This window comes from Nerophis lumbriciformis, linkage group LG05, assembly GCF_033978685.3.
Source record: "Nerophis lumbriciformis linkage group LG05, RoL_Nlum_v2.1, whole genome shotgun sequence".
NCBI classification, from domain to species: Eukaryota; Metazoa; Chordata; class Actinopteri; order Syngnathiformes; family Syngnathidae; genus Nerophis; species Nerophis lumbriciformis.
In genome coordinates, this window is record NC_084552.2 from 25345776 (window position 1) to 25365332 (window position 19557).

Sequence of the window (19557 nt, forward strand, 5' to 3'; positions counted from 1 at the left end):
CTTTGCTCCACAGTAAGTCTTTGCTGTCGTCCAGCATTCTGTTTTTGTTTACTTTGTAGCCAGTTCAGCTTTAGTTTCGTTCTGCATAGCCTTCCCTAAGTTTCAATGCCTTTTCTTAGGGGCACTCACCTTTTGTTTATTTTTGGTTTAAGCATTAGACACCTTTTTACCTGCACACTGCCTCCCGCTGTTCCTGACATCTACAAAGCAATTAGCTACCAGCCGCCACCTACTGATATGGAAGAGTATTACACTGTTACTCTGCCGAGCTCTCGACAGCACCGACACTCAACAACAACACATCATTTGCAGACTATAATTACTGGTTTGCAAAAAATATTCATCTCCCACGTCACACCAGACTGTATCTCACAGTGGTTGAAAAACACTGATAGAAATAATAGCAGGGACTTTCACCCTTTAGTGCACAGCATTTCACGAGTCTCGGAGTTGCTCACGCAGTCAAGTGAAAAAATTAGGACTAGCCATTGAATGTGAATTTAATGTTTTTATAGGACATTTTTTCGACAGAATGTGCCCGAAACCTTAACCTGATTATAATAGCCGAAGATAAACCATACAAACGACTAAGCAGGGATAATAATCAGTATCTGCCAAGGGATCACAGCCGACAGCCGATCCCTCCCGTCACTGTAATGGTCTCTCCTGTCATGTAGGAGGCGTCCTCTGAGCACAAGAAGGCGACCACTCGTCCTATTTCCTCAGGTTGACCAACTCTGCCAAGTAGATACCAAAATGAATACTCATATTTTACATGAGCGTGCTGTGAGCGTGTACCTCTTAATACACAGCTGTCTTTTAAAGTCATCCATTATGTCTTCGTTTTGCCATAACTGAAATCAGTGCAGGAAAATGTTAAGGTTAAAGGGTACAAAAGGCAAAAAAAAGAAGCTTGAACTTCTCACAGTGGAGCTGAAGCTGGTTTTGATGATTCCGGGGGCCACACAGTTGACCCTCACATTACTTTGAGCCAGCTCGGGGGCCAGAGCCCGGGTCAGACCCACCAAGGCAGTCTTACTTACACTGTAAGCACCCAAGCCCTGCAAAAACAGAAAGAGGAAAGTCAAAATAGGATCAAATAATGGAAACAATTGCAAGATTTGTCATAACTTGAGGTGTAAGTGAGCCATAACCCTCAATATGAACCGTGTTCTAAGGTCATGGTTCAGTCCATTTTGGATACAGTAAGGGAACAACATTCAAAATGTTAAACTGCTTAGCTTTTGTGTAAACAGTTTAGTGATTTTTGAAAAGAAACCTCAAGCAGGTCATTTATTCAATGGGGATAATTATTTAATACAATGTAAATATGTAGTCTTGTACAGTAGTTTTATACGGTTTCTTTTTCAAAACTGCAACAATTACGACTTAATGTACTAAATCGATTGCGTTCATGTCTTCCCAAATAGATGAGTGCAATATTCTTGTGTTCAGACAAAGTTTTTTGTGTAAGAGCGGTTTCTTACCTGCTGGCAGTTTCGGCTGACATTTCAGCCTTCATCAGACTCATTGTAGCTTCGTGGTGTGATAGGTCTAAAACTGGGGTGTCAAACGTACGGCACGAGGGCCGGATCAGGCCCGCGAACAGGTTTTATCCGGCCCGCGGGATGAGTTTGCGAAGTATAAAAAATAACCTGAAATTTTGGAATGAAAGAAACAGCTGTTCTAAATGTGTCCACTGGATGTCGCAATAGCAATTCTTTATATCTTTGTAGATGATGCTACATATGTACAAAATACACCACATGATGTTAGTACATCAGTTGAGGAAAATTATCAAACTACATAAATAATAGGGGTGTGGGAAAAAATCAATTTGAATCGCGATTATCACGTGCGATTCAGAATCGATTCTCGTTTTTTTTTTTAAACGATTTTTATTTTTATTTTATTTTAATTTATTATTTTTTAATTAATCAATCCAACAAAACAATACATAGCAATACCATAACAATGCAATCCAATTCCAAAACCAAACCCGACCCAGCAACACTCAGAACTGCAATAAACAGAGCAATGAGAGGAGACACAAACACAACACAGAACAAACCAAAAGTAGTGAAACAAAAATTAATATTATCAACAACAGTATCAATATTAGTTGCAATTTCAACATAGCAGTGATTAAAAATCCCTCTTTGACATTATCATTAGACATTTCTAAAAAAAAAAAAAAAAAAAAGAACAATAGTGTCACAGTGGCTTACATTTGCATCGCATCTCATAAGCTTGACAACACACTGTGTCCAATATTTTCACAAAGATAAAATAAGTCATATTTTTGGTTCATTTAATAGTTAAAACTAATTTACATTATTGGAATCAGTTGATAAAACATTGTCCTTTACAATTATAAAAGCTTTTTACAAAAATCTACTACTCTGCTTGCATGTCAGCAGACTGGGGTAGATCCTGCTGAAATCCTATGTATTGAATGAATAGAGAATCCTTTTGAATCGGGAAAAAAATCGTTTTTAAATCCATTAATCGTGTTGAATTGAAAAAAAAAATCGATTTTGAATCGAATCGTGACCCCAAGAATCGATATTGAATCGAATCGTGGGACACCCAAAGATTCACAGCCCTAATAAATGATATACTGTAATTTGATTTATTCATAAAATATAAATAACGACGAATAAAGTATATAAACTATTAACCACAACAGGTAATTGTAAAAAACAACAACAACATTATGATTTGTTTAATTTCAGAATGTGCTTGTTCTATTCTTAAACAAAGAAAACAATCTGAAGTTGTCTTTATTTTTAAGCTATCGTGCCGTGATTTTACCAGTCCGGCCCACTTGGGAGTAGATTTTTCTCCATGTGGCCCCCCATCTAAAATTAGTTTGACACCCCTGGTCTAAAACAAGATGACTGGGTTGGGAACCTTTCAAAATAAAGCCATAATTGTTTTCTGCCCTGAAACATCTCTTACATACAAAACTTTGTCTGAACACAGCAAGATAATACAAGTTATTGTACTGTTACACCCCTAGTCCAAACTGTTGTACTATAATCTGACCTGCATTGGTTGGTAAGCAGCCACTGATGACACAAACACGACACTCCCCCCTCTAAAAGAAATATTTGCACATTTAAAAAAAACTAATGGTCATTTGCGCTATTGTTTAGGTTTGTAACTCACCCCCTCTTTTCGATATGTGGCACCACCGTCTTGGTCATGAGGAAGGCTGCTTTTACATTTATGGACATAATCTGCAATGAATGAGTAGAATTCAAGCAAGGTGCCTTTTTGTCATCCTGCCAAAACAATATCAATTATAGAGAGAACCTTGTCCCAAACGTCCTCTGTGGTGTCAAGAAGGTTCCCGAAGAAGGGGTTGACCGCTGCATTGGACACGAGAATGTCAACACCGCCACACTGATCCAAAGTCTGCATTAAACAAAGAATAAGATGCATTCATACGGACAGGAAGTCTGCACACACTCACCATTTGAAGCAGTCTTTCCCTGTCTTCCTTTTTCCCGACGTTACAGGTGGTCCCGGTGACCTGGATGTCCTGGCTCTGGAGCAGGGCCACGGCCTTGTCCACACCGGTCTGCCGCCGGCTGCTCACTACCACATGGGCCCCTCTCTTGCCCAAGGCCTGAGCTGCAGCCAGGCCGATGCTGGGCAGGAGAAACCGTATTTACGATGCTGGGCGAGTGTTTTTTTTTAAACATCCTTAAAGTCTTTCTTACCCAGCTGTAGAGGCTGTCACGATGGCTACTTTTCCAGCAAGGCTGCTCTGAGACATACTTCTATGCCCTGAGAGAGGAGCGGACCAAAGGCACCTGACAGCAGTCCTTAACATCACCTGATGGGTGAAAAAGGCTGTGAGCTCACCAGTTCATGCAATAATAGTTGTGTGAATGCTGGAAAACATTGTGCACCAAAATTATTATTACAGCGGATCCCTGCCTATGCACGATTCAGCATTCAACAAACTTTTAGGAAAATTCATCCCAAATTTGAAATCATCAATGCATACAATTTATAGCATGATCACGCAGCATATATTGCAGTCTTTCGACAGTCAGCTTTGTTACAAGTTGGCCTCAAAACTCACAGTGAGCTCAATACAAATGAATGTATTGTAAGGCAGTACTGGAATTACAAAAATCAAGCAGCATGACTTAGGTGCACCTACACGACTTGAAACGCAATTAATACATACTTGTATGAAGCACGCTATCGGGCTTGGAGAGTTAAAAAAAACGTTTTTTATGGGTGCGTCTATTATTGACAATTCCAACGTCAACATTTTTAGCTCATTCTAAACACGCGGCCGCTTTTTTTTTTTTTGAACATTGCAAAAGTTAAAGTATCACCGATAGTCACACACACACACTAGATGCGGTGCCCTGGGAGGTGAGGGGAGCAGTGAGCAGCAGTGGTGGCCGCGCTCAGGAATCATTTTGGTGATTTAACCCCCCAAAATTCCCAATAATTCCATATTTCTCAGACTACTATAATGTCACACAATGTTAGATTAGGCCAGGGGTCGGCAACCCAAAATGTTGAAAGAGCCATATTGGACCAAAAATACAAAAAAAAATCTGTCTGGAGCCGCAAAAAATTAAAAGCCATATTACATACAGTGTGTCATGAGATATAAATTGAATTAAGAGGACTTAAAGGAAACTAAATGACCTCAAATATAGCTACAAATGAGGCATTATGATGCAATATGTACATATAGCTAGCCCAAATAGCATGTTAGTTTCGATTAGCTTGCAGTCATGCAGTGACCAAATATGTCTGATTAGCACTCCAACAAGTCAATAACATCAACAAAACTCACCTTTCATGCACAACCTTAAAAGTTTGGTGGACAAAATGAGACAGAAAAAGAAGTGGCATAAAACACGTCTTAGAAAGTTATACATGTAAACAAACTACGGTGAGTTCAAGGACCGCCAAAATTAGTAGGACAAAACGGCGCTCGCCAAATACTCGAATCAGTGAAGCATGTTTATTATAAACAGTGTGCTTTATAACAATTAGGGAGGTTTGTGTCATGTTTGTCCTCCTACAGAAACCATATTAAAACAAAAAATAGATTGTTTTCCCCTCATCTTTTTCCATTTTTCATACATTTCTGAAAAAGCTCCAGAGAGCCACTAGGGCGGCGCTAAAGAGCCGCATGCGGCTCTAGAGCCGCGGGTTGCCGACCCCTGGATTAGGCTATATATTTTCCATGCCCCCCCTCAGAAAAAAATCCAGTTTTCCTCGAAAAATTGCAAATTAAGTCATTCGGGTTAACTAAATTATAATTCCACAATTTCTGTAACACACATTTCCTTTTGAACTGAAGAATTGTTGCAACAGTACAGTAACTTTTATATTTCTCAGAACGACCCATATTACACCTCCGCATTTAATCTCCGAAGCATTCACACGCATTTTTTTCTTTCTTCCAGAAATCACATTCTCTAGTTCGACATTAACGTGTGCAATATGATTATTTGCGATATAATAGACAACTTTAAGTGTACTGCAAGACCTTTAGACTCTGCGATCCCGGTGCTTCTGTGGTGTGTTTACAAGTTGTTCCGGGTTGAAGTGTCCCTGTCAAAATAAAAGCTTTTATCGGCGATTTATTTTCAAATAAATACGTTATTTATGATTTAAAGGCATTTTCAATTTATGGGTATTAGTTGTTTCGAAAACTTTTTGTTATAAATTTGGATTTTTTTTTTCCAGATAGTTTTACTTTGAATGAATTGATTAACGTGGACCCCGACTTAAACAAGTTAGAAAACGTATTAGTGGTCAATTGTACGGAATATGTACTGTACTGTGCAATCTACTAATAAAAGTTTCAATCAATCAATCAATGCCTGTAGTTAGTAATCGGAAATTCAAATTTCTGGCGTTGTCATCGTGTCATTAAACGCAACTAACAACAAAGGAGCCAATCAGAGAAGAGCAGTCATCCTGGCCGAAGCGTCGTACGCGATCTGACAAACAACTGGATTGAGTTAACGGAACGACCGCGGGTCATCCACACTGTTTGTAGATCTAGACACCGCGTCGCCCCTCCAGAAGGCGGAGATCATTGTGTTGTCATCGCTGAAAGTGATTGAACGCCAATGGCCACGGATTTTTACGCTTGAGAAGAAGTGATTTTTTTTTAGCCCATCGCTTACTGTGCGCCGACGTGAAGTTTGTCGGCGAATGCTATTAAGGAAGGTAACGTGTACGTTTTGTTTGATAATGTGAGCTCGGTTCACCTTGAATGGTGGTGACCGCCTTTGTGTTGTGGTTAGCAGCGAAAGCGGATGAAAATAAGCAGCATTAAGTGCCGCTAATGTTAGCCTTCTAGCCTTAGGAGCTAGGCCCCGGCGGTAGATTGATTTATATATATATATATATATGTGCTGAGTATATTAATACACAACACGCATTTCAGCGAATAGCAATTGCTTTAAAACATAGCTCGTCTATAATCTCAAAATGTGATGCTAAGCTAATGGTAGCTTCCAATACAACGTTGCAGGGCGTGGAATAACGGACAGGTGTTGTGGCTGCCAGAATATGCATTTCATTTGCTGCTATTTCATATGACCATGTTGTGTGTGTTTTTTTTTCAGCAGGCGGAGACAATGTGTCGCCTCCAGAGCCAGCTGTGCCTCGGCATCGAATTTTCATCGTGGAGAGCCGCTGCGGAGCTAAATGGAGCCCGTTGACTTAACTGGCACACTTGAGATTTACTTTCCTTGAGTCAAATCCACCACCCTTATAACAATGTCCGTGTCTGTAAGTACACTATTTGTGCACACTTATTGAGGGTATGTTTCTGTTATTCTGGACATAACGTATTGGCTGTGTATGAAGGGGGGTCCCCACATGGCTCAATAGACCCTTGCAGACTCCCAGGGGGGCCGTTTTAAAAACGAAAGGGGGGCGTGGGGGTTTGGCCTGACTCTTTTAGCTTTGAGTTGGCAATTAAACCTGGAACAGCAAGGGACAGATGCGGCTCTCCTCCTCCCCCTCCTCCGTCCCTTGCTCATCCCTGCTCATTACCGTTAAGCCCCTGTGTCCGTTTTGACCATTGATCCTTCTTTGGCCCACTTCCCCCTTCGTGAATTTCATGTTCTAGATTTGTTTTGATTTGATTGACTGTAGTGCTATTTTGTCTCACATGCGTGAACTCTTCCCTCCTCACTCGTATTCAGCAGACCCAAACAATTCAGCTGTTTATAGTCCCTATTTAGCACTGCCCTCAATGTGCTTGTTGTTAGGAGAGCACAGATATGAGACGCGTTAAAAACCTACTTTAAACCTCTAAAGGCCTTAGTGGCCACATGCGTGGACAGCACCTTTTATCAGATCAGAATCGTTTTATTGCCATTGTTTGAGAACGGGTTCACAAACTAGGAATTTTTCTTGGTGCAATCGTGCATCATAAAACACATATAACACAGATTTGGGAATAACAAGAGCTGTAACTGAGCTATCAGATCTTGTTATAGACTTAGAAGGAATTCTAGGGAGCTACTGTTAGGAGTTATTGTTCATGTGCCTGATGGCCGAGGGGAAAAAATCTTCAGGTGGTGGGAGGTGTGGGTCTGGATGGACCGTAGTCTCCTGCCTGAGGGGAGAGGGGAGAATAGTGTGTGTCCAGGGTGAGAAGAGTCAGCTGTGATCCGACCCACATGCCTCCTGGTCCTGGAGGAGAACAAGTCCTGGAGGGACTAGCTCTTATTTCCAAAATTGTGTACACTACTGAATTGGGGTCTAATGCCAACATATGGACACTTATACTGCTATCTAGTGGTGTCAGAAGAGTATAACGTACAATGCCATCCATCCATCCATTTTCTACCGCTTATTCTCTTTGGGGTCGCGGGGGGCGCTGGAGCCTATCTCAGCTACAATCGGGCGGAAGGCGGGGTACACCCTGGACAAGTCGCCACCTCATCGCAGGGCATAACGTACAATGGAATTTGGAAAAAAAAGTGTAAAATTAAAAATGTGCATGTCACTACACATGAAGTACACGTTTGTGTACCGTATTTTTCGGACTATAAGTCGCAGTTTTTTTCATAGTTTGGCCGGGCTCCAGTGCGATTTATATATGTTTTTTCCTTCTTTATTATGCATTTTCGGCAGGTGCGACTTATACTCCGGTGCGACTTATAAAAATACGGTGCTTATGGACTAAGTACATCATATTAAAAGATGATTGTTAGTTTTTATTCTAATTAGGGTCCAATAAGCCCAAATAGCAAAGAGAAATAAAAAAAAGCATGTAAACAAACAGCTTGGGCCTTAAGAGGTTAAAGTGTTTTGTTTTGGTATTTTGTCCCCTTTTTCTCAGACGGTGTTGGCAAAGGCGCTGTTTGACAACACAGCCGAGAGTCCGGAGGAGCTGGCGTTCAGGAAGGGGGACATCCTGATGGTTCTAGAACAGGAGCAAAGCGGAGGACCTGGCTGGTGGCTTTGCTCCCTGCATGGCCGCCAGGGCATTGCACCGGCAAACCGTCTCCGCCTTCTCCAGACCGCACCGCCTCCCGGCCTAGATGGCGTCTACCTGGCGCCCGGTGCGCCGCTGGGCCGCACGGCCGCCAGCAACAGCGCAGAAGACGTAGACAGCGTGTACCGCTCTCCACCAGCTGTTGGCGAAGGGCGAGTTGCAGCTTCGAGACCCGGGGAGCTGCGGCGGGTGGAGGGTGGACGTCCACGCTCTCACTCCAGTTCTGGATCCCGACCCAGGCCTGAGTGGGACATGGGATCGACGAGTCGGCCTCGCTCCCCTTCCCTGAGAGGACGTGGCACAGAAGTGACAGGGGCTCTTTATCAGAACCCAGTAAGCCCACTACCCTCAGCTGCTCAGCATACCAGACAGCCAGGAGTTCAAATGGCTCCGGAGTCTGTGTATCTCTCCCCCAGAGTGGCCGACGAGTCAGAGGACACCACATACCTTGTCCCGAGAGAAACAATCACAACGGGACACTCCGATGACTGTTACCTGGTGCCAAAAGGAACACCACTGGCAGGTGAAGAGGTTTACCAAACCCCAACGGGAGGAATTCTTCCCACTGCTGCCTGTACCAATGGCCCGACCACAGTCAGCGGAACACCCGGGGCCCCCCAGTCTAAAGTCAGCCAGGACATTCCTGGGATGTATCAAATCCCCACCCCTGTGGCAGTAAACCTTCCAAGGAGCTCAACTGCAGCTCTGGCCCATCAGCACTCATGTCAATCATCCCCAACCCAGGTGTCTCCCAGACCTCTGCTTAAGGGTGCTCCACCTAATCCCGCTGTGGCCAGAGGTAATGCGGGTCTGGCCTGCCACAGAGGGTCCCCTTCGCTGGTTCGAGCCGGTCACCCCCGAGTCCCTGGATCGCCGACTCTTACCAGAAAGCCCCCTCCGCCTGCACCTCCTGTGAGGGGTGTCACGAGGAAAGAAGGGCAGCAGACCGCACCTTTGTCAGGAGATGCTAATGTTGTTTTCAGGGGCACCCCTGCAAACCTGCAGCCAGAGTTGGAAAAGCAGACGAGTCAGGACCTGGAGAAAATCAATAATATGCACAACTTCAAAGGAGGAGATTATGCAGATCCTGTGGATGACCAGGTGAGACTCGATTAAGGAGTAAGTGTTAGAATATAATGGTGTAGTGAATATCCAATTTAAACATGATTTATGTTGTCGTTGTGAAAAGGTGTACGACACCCCTCCAAGCGGTAGGTGGCAGCGTCCAGTGCCGGCTGTCCTCATTGATGACGATGATAGCATCTATGACACCCCTCGCAGTGTCCCACCACTCGCCGACTCTGAGACAGAGGTAATGACAACTTTTACATTTTACAAGTCATTTGACACTCACCGAAGTGTCTCATATTTTAGTATTTTTCAACAAATACCAGCGGTGCCACAATAGTCTACTGGAAGGTGTTTTGTTTTTTCTCTCTCAAAATCTAGCCATGATGTTGGTGTTTAAACAGTTCAACGTAAGCTCTACTGAGAACACACTCTTTAGTGTGTCTGTAGTTGTATTGCTAATGAGCTGTTTGTCCACAAGTGCTTGTCTAGTAAGTATTATTTAGCACTTTTTACATAGAGACTGCCACTCTGTACTTGTCCAACGTAATAGACGCCTTTTATAACAGACAAAAATGGAACATTAAGGACAAAAATGTTATGTAGCCATGTGAGCTACAGCGCTAACATTACAATGATACTAGGTTAGTCTATTTGCTGAAGAAAAAAAGTATCGCATCTGCAACTGACTAATTTATAGTTGACAGAGCGAAGTGCTCCGATTAGCTACTGCTAATAGGTATCGTTCAGGACCAAGAGGCTTATTAGTACACACATTTCTGTGAGGTTAGAGCCAATCAGAAGCAGAATGGGGTGGGTCTTGGGAGGAAACCAGTAAGCCAAAACAAAAGACTGCTGTAAAGATTCATCAAACGAGAAAAGATTTAAATGTTTTTCAAGAAAAGAAAAATGGACGGAAAAACTGAGACTTTAAAGAGAAATGGACAAAGAAATCCCATACTAAGCTTAAGTATTTAATTAGCTGTTGCCCTAGTGAAGAGTATCATTGTAAAACACCATTATGACACAAAGCGTGGCAATTTCCAACAGAAATATACAGTTGAGGACAACAAAACTTCCTTATTCAAGTCATTTTGTATTTTCTGCAGGTGAAATAGTGAAGTTAACTTAAACAAAGTTATTTGGTTATTGTTAATATTGTCATTGTCTCAATTGTTGATGTTTTAACATGGGGGAAAAGGTTAAACTAGAAAAGCTCAATAATTATGTTATTACCACTGTTCTGAAAATTACTTTTAAAAAGTAAATAATTATAGTTACTAGTTACTTACTAAAAAAGTAATTGAAATTATAAATGAATTACTCTTTAATAAATGTAATTAATTACTAGGACAAGTAATTTATATGTTACGGTACTTAAAAAAAACAACTTTGAATGTCTGGCATATGCATTTGGGAGATGTTTTAATGTGAGAGCACAGTGCTCGAAGTCTGTGCTTTCAAAGGCGGGGCCTGTTGCCGAGGCAAGGCAAGGCAACTTTATTTATATAGCACGTTTACAACAATTTTAAAATTGGACCAAAGTGCTTTACAGGTTAAAAAGCGTAGAGCAAAAAAACAAAACAAAGAACATAAACAATGAATAAGCTAAACAAGATAGTGCAAAAGAAATACGGTGAAAGGGTTCGGTCGGATAAAAAGTAAAACAGCAAGATAAAAATAATGAAATAATAAAAGTGCGACAAATTGAAAAAAAAAAAAAAATGTAAAAACAAAAAACTTCCGCGTAGTGACGTGTGACGTCATCGAGGGTTTCAGCGGCGCTGTGTTTGCTAGCTTTAGCAGTTAGCACCGGCAGTTTGTTGGCTCTGACGAGCTCTTTTGAATCTTTTCACCGGATTGTGTTACATTTGCCTAATTAAGAGATTGAATGTGCTTTGATGGCTGTCATATCTTCTGGTCAACAAACGGGGTATTGTTTGGATGGCAAGTGGGTCACTTCAATCACTGATTTGTTCAATATTTCCATAGTGTACGTGTGCGTATGTTGTCTGCTGTGTCACAGTGTGATGGTGCCTCTTCCTATTTGATATCAAGTTCATTTTAGTGTGGTGCGGATTGTTGCTTTCACTAGTAAAAAGATGATTTCACGAATTGAACTTTCTGCACTTATGACGGTGTCTTGCTGACATAAAACCACATCAAAAGTAGCGTGCCACGCTACATCAAACTATCGCTAACGGCGTTGTAACAGACCTAAAAGTAATTAGATTACTCGTTACTGGTAAAAGTAACGGCGTTACTAACAATGTTATTATATAAAGCCGTTATTGCGAACACTGGTATTACAAATTGTTATGGACCCCTAGCCCTCATATAAAGTCAATGTTTGAGAAATAAGCTGGAGAACCCCTGAGCTAGGGGGTTGGAGGTGGTATCATGTTCATGAGGAAGTAAGTTTTTTTTCTTCATGACGTCATGAAAATTTCACAAACAAAGTGTTGGAGGCCATTTTTCTCAAAAATGGAGCAAACCAGTGAAATATGTCATTTGCTTAGAAACTCCAGGGGCACATTTTACTGTTAGAGCATCATTGGAAGTTTTTTATTTTATTTATTTATTTTTACATTGGAGCAGGTAAAAATAAGATGATCAGTAGTCAAAACAAAGGCACGTTGACTAAGACGATAAAACACGTAACTGACATGTTAGTAAAAGTATAAATACGAGACAAAGAAGTTGACAGAAACTAAAAAATTCGATGCCCCCCCCCTTAAATATTTTTCTGCAGCCGAGTCTGTTATCATTGTTACATACACATTTGTGGTGTAGTTACATTACAGTTGGTATTGCATCACTTTTTCCACATTTTACTCTTGAGCTCCTTCTCCCCCACTCCAAGACGAGGCCACACCTGTTGCAGTCTGCTGTGGGAGCCTGTCTATCCGGTCCAAATGCTGCTGCTATTTTCTCCCAAGTCACACCCATCTCTTAAGGCCAGGCTGAAGCCACAGCACCAGTGGTCTCTCCTGAATGCTACTTGAACGTGTGTGCCAGCTGTTGGGATTGTTTCTCTCCCTCTTTCAAATAAATATATCCCAGCCTTTTTAGCTGGCTAAGAAGCTCTTTAATACATCAGTGCGTGGATGCCAGATGTTCTTTCTTCAATGCATGCATGTTACAAACCCACCAGCTGTGTCGCAAATGGAATACTTCCGTCAGTACACTTCAATAAGTATACTATCTACACTGCGTACTTAGTTCCTGACTGTCAATTACTGTTGTCAATTATCCATCTCACTCTTCTCTTCTTTTTAATTGTTAATATCAACCATTCAAGTTAGTACCTCCTTTTCCACCTATCAGTGTGAACACACTTACAATATGTGCTTAAAATGTGTAATTATGTAAGTACACAAATTGTAACACAGCCACTTCATAAACCATCAATTCCTTCCACTTGCAGGTCTATGACGTTCCCACCATAACGCTGAATGGGTCTACATCAGAGGTCACGTCCGTGCCGGGCGATGCTGATGATGTCTACAGTGTCCCCACTCTTCCCGGTGTCCCTATGGTTCCTGGGGAGTCCACCACCAGCCTTTGTGGGGAGGACGCCACCCAGAACGGTCAGCTCTGCTGCGTCCCAGGTTCCGAGAAGAGAGCAAGCACAGGAGATCACCAACGGGATTCTTTGGAGCCAGACTGTGGCGTTTATGACATGCCTGCTCTGACTGCCGAAGTTCTGCCTCACTCCTCCTCGTCATCCTCCACCTCAACCCGACGTCTCTCCTTGTCCAGTAATGGCTCTGGGGATGTGCAGTGGAGAGCCTCCCTGTCTAACCTTATCCACGCAGTGCTGAGCACCACCTCCTGCTTGCCAACAACTCTGTCGTCCCGGGATCTGGCCACCTCCCTGGCGGAAATCCTGTCCACGTGGAAAGCCAGTCACTCCGGGGATCCCCCGCTGCCCCTTCAACAGGCCTGGGCTCGCCTATCAGACCTTCTGCCGGCATTGTCTGCCATTGGCAATGCTCCTCCGTCTGAAGGACTCTTGTCACTCGTCCAGCGGTCCCTTGAGGAAAGCGCCCTTCTATTGCAGACTCAGGGACGCCCCCGACTCCCTTCACAGGAATCGTTATCCCGCAGGCCACTGCCCGCACTCCCGGTGTCCGACGGGAAGTCACCCGCAGGTGGAATGGGCTCCCGTAAAAGTAGTTGGATCCAGGAAAGGCCTTTGCCTCCAACGCCTCAGGCGGCCTTCCCCATGCCTCCCACTTTGGCCACCGTGACCCTCACAGTTGGCCCCAGTAATGGCGAGGACGACCCCAGCAACGAATATGCAGGAATCAGCCTGACACCCATAGCTCCCCCTGTCACTAATGGAGATAGTGTTGGATACGTCAAGCTGCAGGTAAGTTTTCATGTTGAATTACATGGCCATGTCACCTTTGTACAGTACATGTCTGAAGTTAGGAGACATTTTCTTATGCTATTCATTGAGGAAGTGTGCATAAACCGTTGACTGATACTGGATGCAGTATGACTGGATGTTCTCTCCTAACCCATCCAGGGAAAACCGGAGCTTCCACTGGCACAGAACGGACAAACGATCACTTCAGAGCCAAGGGTGAGTCACTTCCTTTGTTTTTACCTCTGCTTGTTCCCCCATTCCAAATAGCGGCATTCTCGCTGTTTTTTAGGGCAGAAATGCAGTCTATGCAGATGAGTCAGTTGTTTACCAATCAGACATGTGACTCAAGAATTTATCATGCAACAACTGCTGAACTAATTACAGTCCAACTGTCTTGTTATTTTGTTTGTTTTTTCTGAGCAATGTAAATAGAAAGACGTCACAATCTAGAAGCAAGATTACAAGCAAGCTTTTTGTTTCCCTTGCTGTAAGACTGAGGTCACTTTTTTTTATCACTGTCTGCATTTTTGTGCGCCTTGTTTGAGTCCTTGGTTGCGCCCGGCTAGCCAACAAGAGGTCACTTGTGTATTGTAACAATCTGGTCTTACATGGGGAGCAGTCTGCAGGACAACAAGTGAAAGACAAGAAGTCTTTTAACAGAGACGTTCACTGACGTACTGTATATAATTGTCTCCTGACATCCAACTGCAAGCATAGTTGGGTCAATGATTAAGAGCATTCATTCATATTGTACACCAAAATGATTTCTGTTCATTAGTATTATTCCAGACCGTTTTTCCACGCTCCACTCCCTCAGCATTTGTCAGCAATTTCAAACCACAGTCAAAATGTTCAGCTCATTCAAGACAGCCGGGCGATCTCTTGGCTCCAGTTAACTAGTGTAGTTTTCCTGCAATTGCACATTTTCTATTCCAAAAACTTCTCTTGGAAATGAAATTATAAATTTGATAACTTGCACACTTCCCACATTTTCCAAACCATTCCAGGATCAAAACATGCAGCTCACTCAAGACCAAGCTCACCAATTTTCACATTCCTAAAAGTTCCAGTTGTCGGGCAGTAAAATTTTTAGTTGGTGCAAAATGAATGGAACATTTTTCAAATTCCTACTTTTACAGCCATTTCAAATCATTCCAAAACATCAGCTCATTCAGGCTAGTTATTTTCCACATTCCCTAAACTTCTGGGGTTTTTTTTTGCGATTCCACATTACCTTGTCCATAAATTCCCAATGCCGGGTGTCATGTGACGTCAAGTCAGGTTGCTGTCATCTTTGACTCAAACGCTTGGGGGCAAACAAGTGTATCCAATCAAGAAGTCAATTGAATGCAGAGAAGAAAATGCAGCATACATGTACTGGTCTCGCTTGTGAAATGGTTCCAATAAGTATTTCAGTAAAAGATATTAGAGTTCCTAAGATAGTCAATCACAAATGGGGAAAAAAAGTTATTCTACAATTCCATATTTCCCATTCCATACAGCATTTCAGTTGAGATTTTTTAAATCAATATTTGCCTTCTCTATTCAATCATGTATTGTTACTTGCTTTAGTGCAGAGACATGTCTACATATTTTAGACTGTTTGTTTATCCATGTCGTCCTCCAGCTGACTCCGTCCCCTCCTTTGCCGGTGTCCCTCTCCCTGGAGGACTCGGAGCTGCTGTGCTTTTACTCATCCCAGAGCCTCGCTCACCTCTCTTGCCTGGCTGACGCCATCGACGTGCTGTTCACCAGCGTACAGGGCAACCAGCCTCCCCGGATCTTTGTAGCCCGCGGAAAGAGCCTCATCGTGACGGCCCACAAGTTGGTGTTTATTGGCGACACGCTTTCCCGACTACTCACCTCCACTGACCTGCGGGCCAAGGTGGGTTATGTTAATAATGATTAACTAGTTGTTTTTGTTTGTTTGTTAATCAGCAAGATTACACAAACCTGGATCGAGTAAGGAGGTATAGGCCAAAGAAAAACACAGCACAATTAGATGCACATTTTTTTTTTCACTTATGTTGTCATTGTAAGTCCTTTTCTTTTGAAATTAGTTGAACAGTTAGCAAGTTATGATTTAATTTCATTGTACATGCATTTCATTTAATTTTACCCTTGTCCTAACCAAGATTGCCGCCACATAGACACGTCATAACAGGCATTTTTTCATATCTATGGGAAGTTCCGGTTTCCCGTCGTTCTTTGAGCCCTATTTCTACTGTATAGAGTTTTGTTTTATGAAGTGTTTATTGTTATTTATTGTTCATCAGTATTAAGTGTGTTTTACTTACCTTTTTGTTTTGTGTGTTGTGTTCTAATTTTTTTGTTGATTATGTTTGACCGTAAGTTTTTGACAGCATATTGTGTCATTACTTTCTCGTCTGTTTTCCTTTGCTTGCTTACAGTTAAAGGGGAACATTATCACAATTTCAGAATGGTTAAAACCATTAAAAATCAGTTCCCAGTGGCTTATTTTATTTTTCGAAGTTTTTTTTCAAAATTTTACTCATCACGCAATATCCCTAAAAAAAGCTTCAAAGTGCCTGATTTTAGCCATCGTTATATACACCCGTCCATTTTCCTGTGACGTCACATAGTGATGCCAACACAAACAAACATGGCGCATAGAACAGCAAGCTATAGCGACATTAGCTCGGATTCAGACTCGGATTTCAGCGGCTTAAGCGATTCAACAGATTACGCATGTATTGAAACGGATGGTTGTAGTGTGGAGGCAGGTAGCGAAAACGAAATTGAAGAAGAAACTGAAGCTATTGAGCCATATCAGTTTGAACCGTATGCAAGCGAAAACGACACGACAGCCAGCGACACGGGAGAAAGCGAGGACGAATTCAGCGATCGCCTTCTAACCAACGATTGGTATGTGTTTGTTTGGCATTAAACTAACAACTATGAACTAGGTTTACAGCATATGAAATACATTTGGCAACAACATGCACTTTGAGAGTGCAGACAGCCCAATTTTCATCAATTAATATATTCTGTAGACATACCCTCATCCGCTCTCTTTTCCTGAAAGCTGATCTGTCCAGTTTTGGAGTTGATGTCAGCAGGCCAGGGAGGCTAGGGTCGATATTCTTCTCTTTATCATCTTCGGTGGCATAAGGGACGGTGTGAGCCAAGACATCCAGGGGGTTTAGCTCGCTCGTCTGCGGGAACAAACTGCCGCCATTGCTTGCCGTGCTACCGAGGGCCTTTGTCCCTGAATTGCTCACACACTCCGGCAGATTCAATGGGGGTCTGGCGGCAGATTTCTTTGACGTTATCGTTGGAAATGCATCTGCTTTGAGTGTCGCAGGATATCCACACATTCTTGCCATCTCTGTCGTAGCATAGCTTTCGTCGGTAAAGTGTGCGGAACAAACGTCCAATTTCTTGCCACTTTCGCATCTTTGGGCCACTAGTGCAACTTGAATCCGTCCCTGTTCGTGTTGTTACACCCTCCGACAACACACCGACGAGGCATGATGTTCCCCAAGGTACGGAAAACAGTCGAAAAAAACGGAAAATAACAGAGCTGATTTGACTCTGTGTTTGTAATGTGTTTGAGAAAATGGCGGATTGCCTTCCGATGTGACGTCACCGAGAGCGAATAATAGAAAGGCGTTTAATTCGCCAAAATTCACCCATTTAGAGTTCGGAAATCGGTTAAAAAAATATATGGTCTTTTTTCTGCAACATCAAGGTATATATTGACGCTTACATAGGTCTGGTGATAATGTTCCCCTTCAATGTCTTAGTTGTGCGAGCAAATGCTGATGGTATGGTGAAGAATTGCTCAATTTTGTTGTCACAGCTCACCTTTTGCAATTATGCTAATATGCACATTTTGTGAACTTGTTTTAACACTGATGGCCCATTTACTAATTACACCCACCAAATTTCACAAGTATTTTCAAGTCGTCAGACTAAAGTCTGAGTCAAATCTGAGTCAAATCTCGAGTCATTGATGTTTAAGTCCAATTAAAGTCGCAAGTCTTTGATCATATTGTCAAGTCCAAAGTCATCAGAACTGTGACTCGAGTCTGACTACAAATTGGGTGGCTTGTGTCCAGACGTCTGCCTCAGTGATCTAATGCTTTAGTCATGCATGAAACAAATAAAAGCAACAATATATCTAATTAAAACAAAACAGCCAAAATCAATAATGATTCTCCATCGGTGCAAACTTGGAGTTTGTTTTCCAGCGAGAAGATGCTAAAAGTGTGGTTTGATTTGTCTAAGTGAGAGGCACATAATATTTTTAGTACCAGCTATTTTACTGCGTGTCTTGTTTTTGAAGTGTTCCAAAAAGTCACACACTACACAAATCATTTGACAAAAATGACAACATATTCAATGCCATTGTGGAAAATTATGTATGGATAATTCCAAAATGACGGAATAACAAATGTTCCCCTGTACTCATGACACAATTGATTCACTTCATAATTTGTTGGAAGCGAAAGTAATTGCTGTCTTAATATTTGTTGAAATGTTCTTTATTGTCTTCCTCAATTTATTTTCTCCTTATGTGTGCACTAGTCAGTTGCTACTGCATGGTAGCTCACTTTGACATTAGAGTAAAATAGATTGATTACATATTAATACTAAATAACAGAAAGCACATTATTTCCAAAATGTGTATACATGCACATTTAATTTGACAAAGGAAAAATAATACAGTAAAATAATTCTTAATTTTTTTATTGCATTTTGGTGGTTTAGGACCCATGACTTTGGGCATACTCACTCAAGACTGGACATGAGTGTTCGATTCCCCCTCCCTCTCCTGGCCCCTGCTGGCCTGTAGTCACACTAAGTATTTGTGCCGCAGTCTGTTTGCTCCAATCACTAAGGCCATGTCCATTCGAACAAGTATAGTTTAAAAAACACAACTCCACATGAGTGTACTTTCAAAACAGTCTCTGTCTACACGAAAACACATTAACCGGCCGTCATGCGCATTTTGTCCAATCATAAGACAGAAAAAGCAGCCAAAGCTGACTTGGTGGAATTATAACACCTCTAATAATTTTGTGATATACTAGATGTCCTATATCTTAAAACATCAGCACATGCTTACATAGAGCCCAAGAAACATCACAAATGTTTTTTAAATCACACAATCGTGTTAAAAAGCGCACGCCCGTGTGTCTGCCACTGCACAAAATTAAACCAACACGAGTAGCATTAAGGCTCTGTCAATGTTGTGATATACTAGATGTACAATGACGTGTATTTTATCTTTGAAATCATCCCACAATTACATACCCCAGGAAACCTCATACATTTTTTTTTATTCATCACCCAATGCTGCTACCCAAATTGAAACCAACACTTGTGTCATTATGAATTGAATTGAATTGAATTGAATTATTTATTTCAAACCTGCACAGTACAACAACACACATTTTTTTTTTTTTTTTACATTTTGGCAGGGACATTTATGCAAGGCTTGAAAAGGGGTTGGATGAAGCAGATGCTTATAATATCCCAACCCCTCTCACTCATTCCACATTTAACATAAACAATATAATACAAGAACAATACTATACAAACAAAAACAAGAAAAGCTCCTGTACACTAACAATACAAT

At 41.9% G+C, this 19557-nt stretch overlaps 2 protein-coding genes across 3 annotated transcripts in view; one reads left to right on the forward strand and one right to left on the reverse strand.

Annotated features, from left to right (window-relative positions):
• Positions 1 to 482: 482 nt before the first annotated feature.
• Positions 483 to 5591, reverse strand: dhrs4 (dehydrogenase/reductase (SDR family) member 4). Its single transcript, XM_061960995.1, has 9 exons — positions 5534 to 5591; positions 3729 to 3844; positions 3479 to 3656; positions 3319 to 3420; positions 3172 to 3242; positions 3049 to 3100; positions 927 to 1061; positions 799 to 854; positions 483 to 737 (listed from the first exon to the last, which is right to left on the reverse strand). The coding sequence occupies exons 2-9, from the start codon at positions 3839 to 3841 to the stop codon at positions 623 to 625; spliced, it is 822 nt and encodes a 273-aa protein (XP_061816979.1). The 5' UTR covers positions 3842 to 3844; positions 5534 to 5591; the 3' UTR covers positions 483 to 622.
• Positions 5592 to 6087: 496 nt separating this feature from the next.
• Positions 6088 to 19557, forward strand: part of efs (embryonal Fyn-associated substrate) — a 22787-nt gene continuing 9317 nt past the window's right edge. Inside the window, exons 1-7 of one of the 2 annotated variants that reach the window (XM_061960994.1) lie at positions 6088 to 6222; positions 6627 to 6789; positions 8354 to 9610; positions 9699 to 9821; positions 13005 to 13952; positions 14112 to 14168; positions 15580 to 15837. In XM_061960994.1, coding sequence (XP_061816978.1) covers positions 6778 to 6789; positions 8354 to 9610; positions 9699 to 9821; positions 13005 to 13952; positions 14112 to 14168; positions 15580 to 15837 — 2655 coding nt within the window. In that variant the 5' untranslated portion in view covers positions 6088 to 6222; positions 6627 to 6777. Of the gene's footprint in view, positions 6223 to 6623; positions 6790 to 8353; positions 9611 to 9698; positions 9822 to 13004; positions 13953 to 14111; positions 14169 to 15579; positions 15838 to 19557 lie in introns of both variants that reach the window. The other variant, XM_061960993.1, reaches the window with a different exon arrangement.